Below are 16,266 nucleotides of genomic sequence, written 5' to 3' on the forward strand. Positions count from 1 at the left end.
GGAAGGAAGGAAGGAAGGAAGGAAGGAAGGAAGGAATTAAACCTGGTTAGATTGACTTCAGTCTGGATCAGGCTTCGGGGAGTCTAATGCCAGGCAGTTCATTGTCAGCATATTTAAAATAAGTACAATTTGGGGAAAGGTTTCCAAGGATCAATCATTCCACTCCAGGAACACAATAAAGCTTAAGTTGTGACAACTTAGAAACTCTTTTACAAAGTACATGTGACCATGGCCGGGGGGGGGGGGGGGGGACTTAGAGCAAAGGTCTAGATTCTAATGTGGTTTCTGACCACATGGAAGTCAGCAGACCATAAAGAACATATGACATCTCCCCTAAGAATGTGTCACACACCGACCTGGAAGGGAAGAGTCTGGGATAACCGTTCTATGGAATGATCTGCCTCTGTAGCAGAAGGTGGGTGAGGTCTGCCTCCACAGACAGCAGAGGTCACCAGGTCATTAAAAAAATCTATGCCTAGCCTTCTGGGTAGAAAAAGAGGTATTCTCACTCCTCTGTTGAGAAGAGGTGCCTGTGTGTTTAGCGTTCCTGGTCGGAATAGTGATCTGTGGGTGCAAGGACCTTTGTGCCCCCAACACCCCACCACAGCCATCGGACTTCAGAAGGAGCCTGACATGGTTTGGATCCATGTCTGCCAAAGGCCCACTATCTGTGGTACTGTGGGGAGATTGTGGACCTTAAAGAGATGGGACCCAGTGGGAAGAAACTGAGTGCTCTTGTAGGAGCTGTTGGGGCTCCAGCTCCTCCTTTCTGCTCTCCTCTGCCCTAGAATAAGTGGCTTCCCCATTTGCACACCTCGCCATGGTGTGCTGCCTCCCACAGGCCCAAAGTGACAGGCGATGGTTCATAGCTGAAATCTCCAAGACCTGGAGCCAAAGTAAAGCTTTTCCTCCCTCCTAAGTTGATGGGCCTGGGCGCGCGTGTAAGGCGGCAGAACACTGACTCACCTAGAAGAGAGCTCTCCTTCCCTCGGACACTTCCAACTTCAGCTCATGGGATGCTTCACAATTAGCAAAGGGCTTTCAGCCTCTTTGACAGAACGTTGATGGGAATTATAGGGATGGGCTAACCAGTTCATTTTACAGGCAATGAAATCGAGTTCCAGACAGAGGAAAGCCTAGAGGCCAAAAGAAGAGCCAGATGGCCTGGAACTGAGTTATAGACAGTTGTAAGCCACATGTGGGCACTGGGAATGAAGCTGGGTCCTCTGCAAAAGCAAGTTCTTCATTTAAGATTTCTTCCTTTTTATCTCATTGTATAAATGCTTGTTTTCATGTATGTCTGTGCCCCTATGAGTGTACAGAGCCCCCCCCCAAAAAAAAAACAGAAGAAAGTATTTAATCCCGTGAAACTGGAGCTTCAGATGGTTGTAAGCCACCATGTAGGTGTTAGGAATTGAACCTGGGTCCTGTGCAAAGTAGCCAGTGCTCTTAACCGCTAAGCCATCATCTCCCCAGCCCCTTAATTCACTTCTTGTCAAGTACTTTGTCACAGCAATGAGACTAGTAATATATACTGGCCACTGCTGGCTCCAAAACTGTTATTCCTGCCATCCTTGGCCATGACAGTCACACTAATAAGAGAGTAAGAGAAAGACACACACCTTCAGCAACAATAATAACTGTTTACCTTGTTCCTTCTAGACACAAGCTCACAGCCATCACCACACCTAGGAGTTAATAATACTGTCCACACTTTCCAGAAGGGAGGAAGGGTGGCTCCATCACTGTAGGACGCATAGTCAGAGGCTGAGAACACAGAGGGCAGTGTGATGCTCAGCCCTCGATGGAATCTGCAGTCTGTGTTTCCTCAGCTCCAGACTTCAATAACAATCCTGATCATAACCCAGAGAAGATCGTAATTGAGGGGCTAGAGAGATGGCTCAGCAGTTCAGAACACACTGCTCTTCCAGAGCACAGGAGTTCAGTTCCTATTACCAGCGATGGACAGCTTACAGCCACCTGTAACTCCAGCTACAGAGGAGCCAATGCCCTCTTCTGGCTTCTTCAGGCACCTGCACTGACATGTGCCTACACACACACACACACACACACACACACACACACACACACACTTAAAATTTATTTCAAGAAACAATTTTAAGAAGGGATGGCTGAAACCATGTCAACTCCCCATGGTAGCCCTCACCTATGGGGGAGTGGACTGAGGGGAGGGGAGGGGGCAGGAGGAGGGGAGGGAGAGAGAACCTTGATTGGAATGTAAAATGAACTAAAATATTTTTTAAAAAGAAGGGGTGGCTGAAGACATGGCTCTGTAGTTAAGGTTTGCTCTTGAAGAGGATACTGTTTAATTCCCAGAACCCACACAGTGACTCACAGTTGCCTGTAACTCCAGTTCCAAGGGATCCAGGACCCTCTTCTGGTCTCCAAGGGCTCCTGCGTGCATATGATCCACATATACTCATGCATGCTTACATATATACACAAAAAATCATAAAAAGAGAGAGATAATTTACGTTTACAACTGTGCACACCTGTCTCTCTCCCTCTTTCCCTCCTTCTCTCTCTCCCTCCCTCTGTATGGAAAATAAATAAATACTAAGAAATAAAAATTCAAGAGGGGCTTTATTACAAGTGAGAATAAGATGAAGTTGGAGAAGTGGTCCAGCAGTTAGAGCACTTACTGCTCTTACAGAGGACCCAGGTTCAATTCCCAGTACCCACAGGGAGGTTTACAACCACTTGTAACTCCAGTTCCGGGGGATCTGATGCCCTCTTCTGGCCTCCATGAGCTCCAGCATGCATACAGTTTATATAAAATAAGATAAACATGTTTTAAAAGAGAATAAAAGAGGGAGAGACAAAGATAGCCGCCAGGAGAGGAAACTGTGGGGCAGAGGAGCCTCTTCAGAGAAAGTCTCCAAAGCAATCCCAAGAACAAAGGAAATATGAACTTTCTATGTAAGTTTTGAGGAAATGGAGGGGCAGATCATATCATATAATTCAACATAGCAGCCATGACAAAAAGGATGGAAGAGCCGAGTACTGGTCAGGACCAGTAATCAGGGAATACTCTGAGACCACAGCACAGACAGCTAGCTTCTTAACTCCCACAGAGAGCTGCAGGGAGGCCTGGCCCGTTGTCTTCAGGTTGTGAGATCCGGTTTTTAAAAAGTAAACACTGCCCTAACGGGAGCAGGCCCATGTTCTGACACATGTCAAGAGTCACTGTCCGTAAATACCACACAGCCACCCTCTCTTGCGTACTGAAACTAACAAAGTCATATTAGAAAGGACTTGGAACCATAGGTCAGTGTGAAAAAACCGAGCCTTAATGAAGAAGAGGCTGCCGAACGCCACCGTACATTTTAGGCATGAAGAAAAAGAGAAGTGTTAGACTGTGCTGTTATAAAGAACTACGGGATCTGGACTCATGAAGTCAGTCTCAAGAGAGACTTCTTTCCACAGTGCGGTGTCAGCCAGGCTGGGTAGGGCGTCTTGGGTAGGATTTAAATGTTCCAGAGCCTTTACCTTGTCTGCCTGGATTTTCTGCCCAATGAGAGAAAAATGAACAGTGAAGAACCCACTTCAGACCCCACGTCAAGTACTTGCAAAACACCTGGACTGTTGGCAACCGCTGTCATTGCCCTGACTCCAGCTGCTCCTGGGAGCCCCCTGTACACCCGGCTTGAAATAGTGAACAGTCCTCTCCCCAGTACCAGCGTGGCCACCTAGGAGCTCAGCTTTCCTCAAAGGACAATGGGTTGTGGCAAGCTTTCCCTACGCTCAAATCGGGGTTATCCTGCCGTCTAGTGGCCAGTAGAAGCAAGTGCCTAAAGTCACTCACGCCAATCTTTTTCCACTCCAGTCGATTTCCACAAAGCTTCTTCTCGGTTTCGTCCTTTTTTGTTTTTAATCTCTTTCTCTGTTTCATCCACTGCAGCTTACCGTGCCTGCCTGGCATTCTTTTCCTCCTCCTGAGTGTTAGGCAAGGACCTTCTGGTTCAATCTAAAGATTTTTACAAGCTCACCTCTAAAGGAGAGATTTCCGGGAACACTTGAACGGTTCCCTCCCTTCTCTCCAGCGGGACCATCTACTGCCCAGCTTTTCCAACACAGCCTGCAACAGCCCCCTTCCCTCCCTACTGCTGCTCCTCTCTGCACCCCGCCCCTACGTCATAGACCAGCAGCCATGAGTGTTTGACAGATATCAGCATAAGACTATAGAAATGGGAGCGTGAGGGCACATGGCCCATAAAAGCAATCCAGGAGTTCAGGAGCGGCTCGCTCTTACTACCATCCACACTCTACAGCCTCGATATCCACAGGCCTCCTAGCCCGCACTGCTCTTTAAACTAATTCCTTTCACAATTACATGCAGAAATGCAGATCTGCCCTACCCTAAACCAGAAGAAACCCGTATCTACAAATAATTTCTTCAAGAGTACCCTTTAGTCACAGTAACTAGTCACGCGTCAAAACCGTTCACCAACTGGGAAACTGAGTAAAGACATTGTGGTATATACAACCAATGAAATTCTACTCCGCAACAAAAAGGAACCAAGACGAAATACTAACTGATCAAACTGTACACCCAAGAGCTAATAATTACATTAATTTTTTGGTGTCTTGTTTTTGTTTTTAATTACAAAGGACGGGGGTGAGAGAGAAAGGGAGGAAGAATGGAAAAGGCCGATCTGCCTGGAGCTCGATGGCCACCAAAATCTTGATCTACTGAAGAAGCTGGGGCGTACGCAGCTCCTGCCTGTAGTTGCTCAATCTGGACGCCAGGAGGCGATGAGGGCTCGGGAAGGGAGTGCGGGCTGAGAACTAGGCGCGCGATGGCCAGGGGGCGGGACAAGGTACCCGGTAGACTTTGCGGGTGAGCCGGCGCGAGTAGGGTTCAGCGTGAAAGGGCGGGACTTAGTGGCTAGGGGCCGAGGCGAAGGGCTGGGCGAAGAGGGGCGGGGCGTGTGGGAGGGGCGGAGCCGCTAGGGGACCTGGCACGAGCGCAGGGGGCGGGGCGTAAGGAAGAGGCGGAGCGACAAGAGCATACGACACGCGCGCAAGGGGCGGAGCTTTGGGACGGGGCGGAGCAACTAGAGGACCCGGCACGAGCGCAGGGGGCGGGGCGCAGCGGGTGCACGCGGGCGCCAGGGTCGCCATGGCGGAGGTGCAGCAACTCCGAGTGCAGGAGGCCGTGGACGCCATGGTGAAAAGTGTGGAGAAAGAGAACATCCGGAAGATGCAGGTGGCTGCGCGGCCTCGCATTCGAGTGGGATTGGAAAGCTCGGGAGGGCTGGGGCGGTGACGTTCGAGCGCGGGGCCGTTTCCTCCTGCCTGGCCTCGGTCACGCGTGTTCGGCCGCCCTTGCGGTAATCCGGCGCGAGGCCTGAAGGACCCAGCTCAGGAGAACCACCAGGACTCTTCTGGCTGTCCTGTGCTGGTTCATATGCCACGAACCCTGAACACAGCGGAGGCGGCCCCGCCTCCTTTCCCTGCCTGCTTCTCTTAACCTTACGACCCGACGGTCGACTGTGGGTCGTCCCCCTAATGGGGCGTTGACTAACCAGGCCGACCTCTGAACTCTGCTGTAGATACCTGGTTTTCAGAATATGTTTTCTTCCGCCCAGTCTTGGGCGCGTTGTGTACCCGTGAGACAAGGACTCGTTTAACTCAGGTTGGCTTCCAACCACAGATCTCCCTGCCTCCCTCCACCCTCGGAGTGCTAAGGATGGATCACAGGCTTGAGCCTCCACCTTGGTGGTGAGGATGGAACTCAGAGCTATCTTAGAACTAGGCAAGCGCTCTCCCAAGAACATATATCCCCAGCGCATAAATGCTAGCTGGGGTAATCATCCCGGTCTCGCAGGGAAAGTGAAGCAAAGGGTGGTGAGGAAGATACAGGCTGAAGCATAGCCTCCAAACCCTGGTAGTGTCAGAGTCTTTCTTTTCTAACCAGGCTCTGCCCTCCCTCCCCAGGGTCTCATGTTCCGGTGCAGCGCCAACTGCTGTGAGGACAACCAGGCATCTATGCAGCAGGTGCACCAATGCATCGAACGCTGCCATGCACCTTTGGCTCAAGCCCAGGCCTTGGTGACCAGTGAGCTGGAAAGGTTCCAGGTGAGGAATGCCTCAGAGTTCTCAAGTCCTTGAACAGCTCTTTGGTGAGACGTGAGAACAATTTATTCTGCTGTAGGGCCTTGGTTCTGTTAACACTGGTGGCAGTCCTTTGGCCAACTGGTATTCTTGGGGTTTGAAATTTTGGAAAGGCCCTGGGAGTTGAGTGCTTTAAGTTGTGCTGTATTTTCCCGTAGAAATGTACTTTTTCCATAACAATAGAAAGTTAGTACGCCTTAGGGCTGGAGAGATGGCTCAGCGGTTAAGAGCATTGCCTGCTCTTCCAAAGGTCCTGAGTTCAATTCCCAGCAACCACATGGTGGCTCACAACCATCTGTAATGAGGTCTGGTGCCCTCTTCTGGCCTGCAGGCATACACACAGACAGAACATTGTATACATAATAAATAAAAAAAAAAGTTAGTACGCCTTTAATCCCAGAGGCAGAGGCAGGCGGATCTCTGTGAATTCGAGGCCAGCCTGGTCTACAAGAACTAGTTTCAGGACAGGCTCCAAAGCCACAGAGAAACCCTATCTTAAAAAAAAAAAAAAAGAAAGAAAGAAAGTTGCCAACGGAGTTTATAGCCAAGTGACTTTATGCCTTTTTGATTGTCATTTGACATGCTGGGTGCCAAAAGCAGTCTATGCCGTGTAGTATAAAACTTAAAATGCATTCATATGGCAGCTCGCAACCATCTATAACCTTAGTCACAGGGACTCTGAAGCCCTCTTTGACCCCCTATGGTCACTGTACACATGGTGGTACACAAACATATTTAGGCAAATACTCATACACATAAAAGGTAAAAATCTCAAAAGAATTAAAACATACAGACTTAATTATTATTTTCTTCATTCTTTGACTATTTCATACATATAATATATTTTGAAAACATTTTTACCCTCCCCCCATCTCCTGGACCCATTTTTTATAAGTCTTCCTCCTATTCTTTTTTACTGCTCCCTCTGAATTCAATTAAGGTTGGATGCATGAGCATGGACAATTTAACAGTGGTGGCATCACTAAAGAAAAATGACTGCTTCCTGCAGCAACCTTTAACTGCCAGTAGCTCAGGGCTGGAGAGACAGCTCGGTAGATTAGAACACTTACTGATCTTAAGACCCAGGTCAGGTTCCCAGGACCCACATGGCAGCTCACAGCCATCTGCAACTCCAATTGCATGGGATATGACAACTCTTCTGAGCTCTGCAGGTTCCTACACACACGTTGTACACAATAACTACCGACCAGGCAGTGGTAGTGCACCCCTTTAAACCCAGCACTCAGGATGCAGGACCAGGAGAGTCTCTGGGTTCTAGACCAGCCTGGTCTACAGAGCAAGTTCCAGGATAAAAAAAGAAAGAAAAAGCTTAGCTCCTCAGGTAAGAGTGGGACCTCACGAGTTCCTCTTCTTTGATTCATTTTTAAAATAATGTAATTTCCTGAAAAGTTGACTAAGGTATTAAGTCTTTAAAAGATGCAGATTATTGGCTAGCTCAGTACTTGCTACACAAGCCTTGCAACCTGAGTTTGAGTCCCAGAATCCACATAAAGATAGAAGGAGGGACCAGCTCCACAAGTTGTCCTCTGACATTATAGGCATGAAACAGCACACATGCCAGTTACATGTGCACACACAATTTAAAAGGTGCAGACTAGAGTAAGACCTTCACAATATTTATGAACTTAAACCCTCCCCAGAACATCCTCTATTTAGGACACCTGGAGAGAGGCTTCTGTAGTACAGAAAACTCAGTCATAAAAAGCATTAGTATTCTACAGGTTTTTGAGACAGGGTCTCTGCTCTGGCCTGAAATTCATAGCAATGCAACTGTGTCTGCCTCCCACCTGCTGGGATTACAAACCTGTTACACCAGGCCCCTACAGTGTGCTATAAAATCTCCTTTTCCAGGGGCTGGAGAAATGGCTCAGCAGTTAAGAGCATTGCCTGCTCTTCTGAAGGTCCTGAGTTCGATTCCCGGCAACGACATGGTGACTCACAACCATCTGTAATGAGGTCTGGCGCCCTCTTCTGGCCTGCAGACATACACACAGACAGAATATTGTATACATAATAAGTAAATAAATATTTTTTTTAAAAAAAAAATCTCCTTTTCCCGGCCCGGAGGTGGTGGCGCACGCCTTTAATCCCAGCACTCGGGGAGGCAGAGGCAGGCGGATCTCTGTGAGTTCGAGACCAGCCTGCTCTACAGAGCTAGTTCCAAGACAGGCTCCAAAGCCACAGAGAAACCCTGTCTCGAAAAAAAAAAGAAAAAAAAATCTCCTTTTCCCTCCTGGAACAAAAACTGTCCATACCTTCATTTTTCTCCCTTCCTCTAAGTGTATTTTGTGGGGTTGGAAGCACTCATCCAGTAGCATGGGGTTCCATTCACCCCACAGTTACACCTAACGTGGGATACTGTAACAAACACCCGATTCTGTGTTACCCTCTTGGTACAGTTAGCGTGCCACTGTACTGTACGCGAGCCAGGCAAGGGCCTGGAGATTGAAATAACACACACAAGAGACCAGGAGATCAGCTGAATGCTGTTTATTCAACTTTGGGAAAATCCTTAAATACCTAGCTGCTGTACAAGGATTTCCCCTCCAGGCAGGTGGAAATTGCCACACCCAACATGGAGTAAACAATGCCCTATAGGTAATCACCAGGCAGGGCTGAGGAAGCACAAAAACAGAATGTGTTAGCTGGCTGACCAGAAACTGTCCTCAAGTTACCACAGGAGCAGGGGTAGACCGGGGCCCTACAGGATACACTTTCACACTCTGATGTGTAAAACTCTTCAAAGGCCCAGGCATTGTGAGGAATTAACAGCAGAGCATTGCTCCTTTTTTCATTTTGAGAAACTTCCAGATGAGATCTTTAGAAAGTTCGTTCTTGGGCTGCTATATGAGTTTGTCCTTCCTTCACTTTAGTCACTGAAGTGAAGTGAAGCCTGCTAACTCGCACTCGGTACCCACAGGACTAGGTCTGCAGTCAGTACTCAGCCCTCCGCCTTGACTATCTACACAGTAATTCCCTCTCCTCCTTTAAGCACTTTAACCGTCTGACCACAGGACACCTCACTCCTGGTTTTCCACCTTCCAGGCCATTTGTCTCTGCTTCCTTTGCTGTATTTGCCCGCTTCCAGCCTCTGCCCAGTAGAGCACACAGACCCGCATTGGTCCTGGCTTTTTTATTTATTTATGTATTATGTACATGAGTGTTCTGTTGTCGTGCACACCAGAAGAGGACATCAGATCATATTACAGATGGTTGTGAACCACCATGTGAATGCTGGGAATTGAACTCAGGACCTCTGGAAGAGCAGCCAGTGCTCTTAACCACTATGCCATCTTTCCAGCCCTAAGTCCTGACTTCTTTTCTCATTTTTATATTTTTTCTAAAAATGCTTCAAGATCCCCAACAGCAGTAGGCAGCAGAAATGCTATAGGTCCCAAATAGTGGTAGAGGGCCATGTGGCGGCAGACAGCGGGCTCTGGGAGCAGCCAGTCCCAGGCAGAGACTGCTGCCGGCTGCCGGTCCCAGGCAGGGAGACACATGGCAGGCGGGCAGAAGACAGAGACGTGGATAGACACGACTTGCAGAGTGAGGTTGAATATTTATTCAGGGAGTTATGAAGGGGGAAAGGAGAAGGGTTGGGGGAGAGGCAGATGCGAAGCTGCCTCTGAGAGGAAGATGGAAAAGAGAGCGAGCTGAGGCCGGAAGCTGAAGATCAGCCTGCCTCAGAGGATGGGGGAGCTGGCATGGCTTGTCTCTTAAAGAGACAGAAAATCATAGCACTCATAACTGTTAATATCCTACAGCAGCGATGCCCAACTTGTAGCCTCTGGGTCACATACAGCCCAACATAAAATTATAAATCTATTATGAGACATTTTGCATATGTGGTTGCTATCTTTTTTTTATTTTTTATTTTTTTGGAGGGGAGGTTCAGACAGGGTTTCTCTATAACCCTGGCTGTCCTAGAACACTCTATAAACCAGTCTGACTGGGAACGCAGAGATCCACCTGCCTCTGCCTCCCAAGTATTGGGAGTAAAGGCATGTGCCACCATGCCTGGTAGTTTTACACTTCCAGAGCATAAAGTTTATAGATAATAGTATGGCCAAGAGAAGCCAAAATGTTGGATACCCCTGACTGCTTACTTACATTCACTCCTGAGCTTCTGACACATATCCCACTCTCTTCTTAACGCCTCTACTCTGGACTGTAAATTCCATGTGAGCAGGAACAGTTATGCCTTGGTTGTTTCTGTATTTCATGTTAGAAGAAAGCCTGGCATATAATAGATGCCTGACAAATGTTTGAATTGTTTTTCTGTACCAAGGACAAACATTAAAGAATTAAAATGTCTGCTAGGGAGATGATTCAGGGGTTAAAGCACTTGCCACACAAACATGCCCAGAGTTCAGTTTACAAAAAACCATTGTCTCTTTGGCATGGCAGCCCACCTGTAATTCCAGCCTCAGAAAGCAGAAGCAGGGACTATCTAGAGCAAGCTGATAAGCAAGACTGACCATATCAGTGAGCTCTGGGTCTGGTTGAGAGACCCTGCTCCACTGAATATGTAGAAAAACATGGAGGATGGTACCTTGGGCCTCTATGTCCACAGATACACGCATAAAAACACACAACACCATACACATGAAAAAAATGGAAGAAAAAGAAATTTAACAGTAGTCTTTTGTTTGCTGCTAGCGTCTTGAATATAATTCATTTTTTTTCAATCCTCTTACTTTCTAACAGTTCCTTCCCAATGGTACCTTCTGTTTTAGCTAAGAAAATATTGTACTTAGTAACTGGCAGAGAGATCTGTATGAAACCTGTAACCCAAGACCTAACGTGGGACCAACACCAGACAGTGGAAGCCAACCTCTCAGCCTTCTCTCTCTTCCTCCTCACCACAGGACCGTCTGGCCCGGTGCACCATGCATTGCAGTGACAAAGCCAAAGACTCCATAGATGCAGGAAATAAAGAGCAGCAGGTGAAGCGACAGCTGGATAGCTGTGTGGCCAAGTGTGTGGATGACCACATGCACCTCATCCCAACAATGACCAAAAAGATGAAGGAGTCTCTGTCATCCATCGAGAAATAAAATTGTTTGCCAGTGACCATGGGTCTGAGGGCACGCTATTTAGAAGGAAGAATGGAAGTTTAATCTGTTAAGCAAGTTTATAAATGAGGAAAACTCAGGACACAGCAAGTTCCAGGCAAATGCTGCTCACCTCTGGACACCAGTTCCTTTGCATCTGAATCTTAGAAGGTGAAGTGGAAAGAAGCTGGTGCTGAAATTCGGATGACATATAGCACAGGGGAGAATTCTAGATCCTAAATTTTCGTGTGCAGATGCTTGTTCTGGCAGTAGAGATTGCCCTTTTACCAAAGGCTCAGATTCTCACTACACAGACATCTGAGCTTCCTTCAACCTGCTGGTAAAGTTTGAGGAAAGGTGTGTCTGATACCAAGCTCCTGTTTCCCACAAGTGTCCCCACACTTGGCATGTGCTTCAAAACAACACCCACTTTAGAGGGAGGAAAGGGGTTCCTTTGTCTTATATGCAAGGGCACAAAATGGGTTTAAGATACAGGAGGGAGAGTAGCTTGAATAATTTCTGAAGGCTCCTTGTACTCTTTGGCCATCAAGATGGGAAAGTCCACTTACTCAAATTCTGTCAATTCTGGAAGCCCCTGAAGGAGGGCAGTATCACAGTACATAGGAAACAGCTTCCTTCTATGACTTCTGTGCAAAGTGACACATTTCCATGAAGAACAAGGGATGTGATTGTCACATACCAGTAGCTGAGAGTAAAGAGTCATATGAGAACTGTTAAGATGTACTAGGTTTGGAAAACCTAAATTTTACAAAGTAAAAGTCCAAACCCAGTATTACTCCTTCCGCTCCCTGAATTCACAGAGCCTTTTGGAGGTAATCCTCTAGCAACAAGACCTAAAACCAACCAATTTGGGCCAAGGAAAACTAGGACCACTATAGAGCAAGAGAGGCACACAACTTACCAAATGCCATTTTTGCCTGGGGTTTTGCAGTGCAGTGTTGCTGCCCCAACATGGCACCTTATCTTTTGGATAAGTACTATGTTGTATTTATACCAATTAATTACTTGAAACAGTGATAATACTTGTCAATTTGCTGTCAAGCCTGCAATATATTTTCCATGTGGTTTTGTTTTTAAATAAAGTTTCATTGTCTCCAACTCTTTCCTAGTGGGTAGTGATATGTCAGTATGCCTCTGAATTTTAAGACATCCTGAGAGTGCATAGTAGCAGATGGGTAGCATTAAGGGAAAGTCAGAGTATCATAGCTTGAAGTCTGTTAATACAGAAAAGATACCCAGAGCCAAGTGGTGGTGGCACACACCTTTAATCCCAGCACTCGGGAGGCAGATCTCTGAGTTTGAGGACAGCCAGGCCTACACAGAGACACTGTCTCAAAAGCGCCTCCAGAAAAAAAAAAAAAAAAAGATCGGGGTGCATAGGTTGAGGGGAGGATGATTGCCCTGGTGTGAGGACAGCCTGGACTACATACAGAGACGTCAAGAAAGCTGAGTTGTTTGAACGTTCGTTTTCTAGTTCAAACTAACACACCAAGTGGTGGGAAGAGTACATAGTTTAAAGACTCCTGGTGCTGGTTAATTTTGGTCAACGACACAAACTAGTCACACGGTTAGGAACCTCGGCTGAAGAGCTGCCTCCAGCCAACAAATCTGTGGACAGCATGTCTGGGGATGTTCACTTGAGGACAGCGCCATCCCGAGAAGGTGCACACCTTTATCTATCCCCAGGACACGAGGCAGAGGCAGGCGCAAGACCTCAGGACTTGCATATGGTTCGCATGCATTTTATGTGCAGGGACCGAGATGTGCCAAATGGGGCTCGGGAGGCAGTGTTGGAACTGCGGGCTGCAGGCTCTGGATTCACATCCTAGTCAGCCTCGGCCCCTTCCGCTGCTGGTGCAGAGAAGCCATTCGTTAATGTGGGTGCTGCAGGAGCCGTCACCTTCGCCTGGGTACACTTAGCAAACAAAGGGCTGCGTGGTGCAGCAGCCTGTAAACACGGGAGGCAGAGACAAGACGGGTTCTAGACCAGCGTCGACTACACGGCAAGCCAGACGCCCGCATCAATTCCACCAAAAACGGGATGAGCGAGGAAAAGGGAGGAGAAACAACGAAAATGTAAATAGAAAGAAAAAAGGAAAGGGAAGAATTTTAAAAAGTGACACTCAGAGTAGCGCGGAACCTGCCGTTTGAACTTCACACAAAAGCCGCTTACTTGAGGCACCGCCTCTCAGTCCTGGCCAGTCACAACGCGACCGGAAGCGCGGCTCTGCTTCAGGCGGTCTTCTCAGTATCGCGAGACGAAAGTAATGCTTACCGGAAAGCGGTTGCCTCGCGCGGCGGTGACGTCAGACATCCGCGCCCGTTCTGCCGCGCGTGCGTCTGTAAGGCCGCCCGCTCCTTTCCGTCGTGCTGAGCCCGCTGAAGAGCAGCCATGAGCAAGGCCCACCCTCCCGAACTGAAGAAGTGAGTAATGCCCACCCGGCCGAGGCCGCGCGAACCCTCCTCCCGCCTTGCCTGGGCTGCGCCCGCAGGTCCCGGCGCTCGTGGGTGCCGGAAGTGGCCCTGAAGTCCGGTCGGCATGGTTACCGCAGTGGCGGTTCTCCGCCTTCCAAAGGCGGCGGCCAGAGGGCTATCTGGTTTAGGGACCAAGGCAGCAGTCTACACCGAGGCGCATGGTTCCTCTGAGGAACCAGAAACTCACAGCTTTAAAAAGTGCATTTGACGGGCTGGAGAGATGGCTCAACGGTTCTTGCTGAGGACCAGGGTTCAGTTCCCATCACTCACATGCAGCTCACAGCTCTAACTCAAGATCATACACCCTCACACAGACATCCATGCAGGCAAAACACCAATGCACATGAAATAAATTATTTTTTAAAGTGCTTTTGGGAAGCCGGACTTGGTGGCTCACTACTTTAATCCCAGCACTCGGGAGACCGAGACCAGCCTGGTCTACAAAGCGAGTTCCAGGAGAGTTAGGGCTGTTACACAGAGGGTCAATACTCAGGAGGTTGAGGCAGGAAGATTACCGCGCGTTCCAGGACAGTCTAGGCTTAAAAAGTGAGACCCTGGCATAAACAGAATGTATTTGTATTTTTTTGAACTTTTGGAAGTACCGTTCCTCTTTCTTTTCTCTTTGTAAAAATTTTTAAGTTTATAGTGAAGTTTTTTTACGTGTGTATGTGTGTGTGTTTGATGCCCACAGACATGTTTGTGCACGTGGGTGCAGTGCCTACGGAGGCCAGAGAGGACTTCTGATCCAGATTCCGTGGAGCAGTAGTTAGTTGCGGGAGGTTGTGAGTTCCTTGGCGTGGGTACTTAATGCCAAACTCGTGTTCTCTAGAAAGCGGAAAGTGCTGAGCCATTTCGCCAGCCCCAAGAATTAGGTTTCTGATGCATAAACACACTTACTTGCCTTCTTGCATGCAAGTGAAATTTAAATGTTGTGTGGTATCTTGTCCTGGTCATAAGTCCGTAGAAGAACATCCGTTTTCTAATCAGAGACAGCTAGTTTTTGCATATTTTTAATCTGTGCTCAGTAAAATCAACCAGTAAGACATCAGTGAGTTCAACAGGACCTAGTTTAAAGCTTTGGTCTCCTCGGACACTACTTACTGGCCTGAGCCTGTCGCATATGTAAGGCTGAGATTCTGCAGGGTGCAAGATTAATACTGGGTCGTTTATCTGGCCACATAATCTGCTTTATGTATAGCCTGTTTATTACTGGTCCTGTAAAGACGCCAGTGCACGGAAAAGGTCACATTTACTAATTTTGTATTTGAGTGCACATTTTTTATCAAAGAAACCTCTATCTGAAACCTTCATTTTTAGTTGGATCTGTTAAAGATCTATTAAACCATAATGTGGACATTTTAAAAAGCAGAAATTACCCTGCACTGTTGGTCTTATTAACGAGCTCGTGCATGAAGTCTTATATTTTCTGGATTCGTTGGAATTGGCAAAAAATGATCATTGGTTAAAAAAAAAACTGTTCTGTACTTGTAATCTTAAATGTCCTTTGAGTCTTTACAGATGTACTTGGGCCTTTCAGAGACTGGAACTAGTGATTGTGTCTGTATTAGTTGTGTTTTGACTTTGGTTGGTTGGTTTGTGGTGTTGTGATTGAGGCAGGGCCTTATGCTTGCTGCTCTACTCCTGAACTTTATTCCCTGTTCCCTGAAGTTTGGTGCCTTCCTCTTCTCATCCTTAGATTTTAGGAATTGTAAAATACTGTAGGTTTGCCTCTTTTATTTTCTCATAAGTCCCTCTTCTACCACTTGCTCCTAGTTTAGCATAACAAAGTGGTTCTTAATCACGTCTAACCAATTATCTCAGTAGTTTCCAAGTTGAGCTCCCTGTCCTGAGTGCATTCCCCTTTCCACCTCTTTTTCTTTTATATTTTTCTTTTTAGATTTTATTTATTATGTATACAGTGTTCGGCCTGCATGTTTGCCTACATGCCAAAAAAAAAGGACACCAGATCTCATTATAAATGATTGTAAGCCTCCATGTGGTAACTGGGAATTGAACTGAGGACCTCTGGAAGAGCAGCCAGTGCCCTTAACCTCTGAGCCATCTCTCTAGTTCTTAAAATTTGTTGTCACTAGTAAGTCTTGGAGCTGATGGAGTCTGCTGTAACAGCCGTCTTGGAACTTGCTCTGTAGACCAGGCTGGCCTTGAACCTGAGATCCTCCTGCCTTTGCCTCCCGAGTACTGAGATTGAGGTGTGTGCAGCGCAGATGCCCTGGGATGTTCGAGAGCTGAAGTTACAGGTGGTGATGAAGCACCTGGCATGGGTGTTGGAAACTGGTCTCAGGTCTTCTGGAGGAATATCAAGCTCCTGAGTATCAACACCTGAGCCATCTTCTCTAGCCCCAAAATATTATTTTAATTTAGCTGATTCTGTGCTTTTTTATACTTTTTTAAGTAGGTCATAATTTTTACTCTTGCTTTTTCAGATTTATGGACAAGAAGTTATCATGTAAGTTTCTCACCAACTTAATTTCTCTGTTTCTTTTTGTCTTAGCAATATATAATCTTTGGAGACAATATAAATTTAAAGTACACAAAT

At 47.2% G+C, this 16,266-nt stretch overlaps 2 protein-coding genes across 3 annotated transcripts in view; both read left to right on the forward strand.

The window, feature by feature from the left end:
* The first annotated feature begins 5,077 nt into the window (after positions 1-5,077).
* Positions 5,078-12,337, forward strand: Fam136a (family with sequence similarity 136 member A). Its single transcript, XM_050165346.1, has 3 exons — positions 5,078-5,230; positions 5,962-6,102; positions 11,028-12,337. The coding sequence occupies exons 1-3, from the start codon at positions 5,144-5,146 to the stop codon at positions 11,214-11,216; spliced, it is 417 nt and encodes a 138-aa protein (XP_050021303.1). The 5' UTR covers positions 5,078-5,143; the 3' UTR covers positions 11,217-12,337.
* A 1,172-nt stretch (positions 12,338-13,509) lies between these two features.
* The window catches only part of Snrpg (small nuclear ribonucleoprotein polypeptide G), a 6,654-nt gene continuing 3,897 nt past the window's right edge, over positions 13,510-16,266 (forward strand). The window contains exons 1-2 of one of the 2 annotated variants that reach the window (XM_050165347.1): positions 13,510-13,658; positions 16,154-16,176. In XM_050165347.1, the coding sequence (XP_050021304.1) occupies positions 13,627-13,658; positions 16,154-16,176 (55 nt within the window). In that variant the 5' untranslated portion in view covers positions 13,510-13,626. The remainder of the gene's footprint in view (positions 13,659-16,153; positions 16,177-16,266) is intronic. The other variant, XM_050165348.1, reaches the window with a different exon arrangement.

The sequence above is a fragment of the Alexandromys fortis genome, unplaced genomic scaffold, assembly GCF_014885135.2.
Source record: "Alexandromys fortis isolate MF-2015 unplaced genomic scaffold, M_Fortis_MF-2015_v1.1 scaffold_158, whole genome shotgun sequence".
In the NCBI taxonomy this organism is placed as follows: Eukaryota; Metazoa; Chordata; class Mammalia; order Rodentia; family Cricetidae; genus Alexandromys; species Alexandromys fortis.

Excerpts from the sequence above, each read along its gene's own strand:
- Fam136a (XM_050165346.1), top strand. The coding sequence starts at position 5,144 with ATGGCGGAGGTGCAGCAACTCCGAGTGCAGGAGGCCGTGGACGCCATG. Across the intron at positions 5,231-5,961 it reads AGAACATCCGGAAGATGCAG|GGTCTCATGTTCCGGTGCAG; the intron begins GTGGCTGCGCGG and ends CTCCCTCCCCAG. Across the intron at positions 6,103-11,027 it reads GTGAGCTGGAAAGGTTCCAG|GACCGTCTGGCCCGGTGCAC; the intron begins GTGAGGAATGCC and ends TCCTCACCACAG.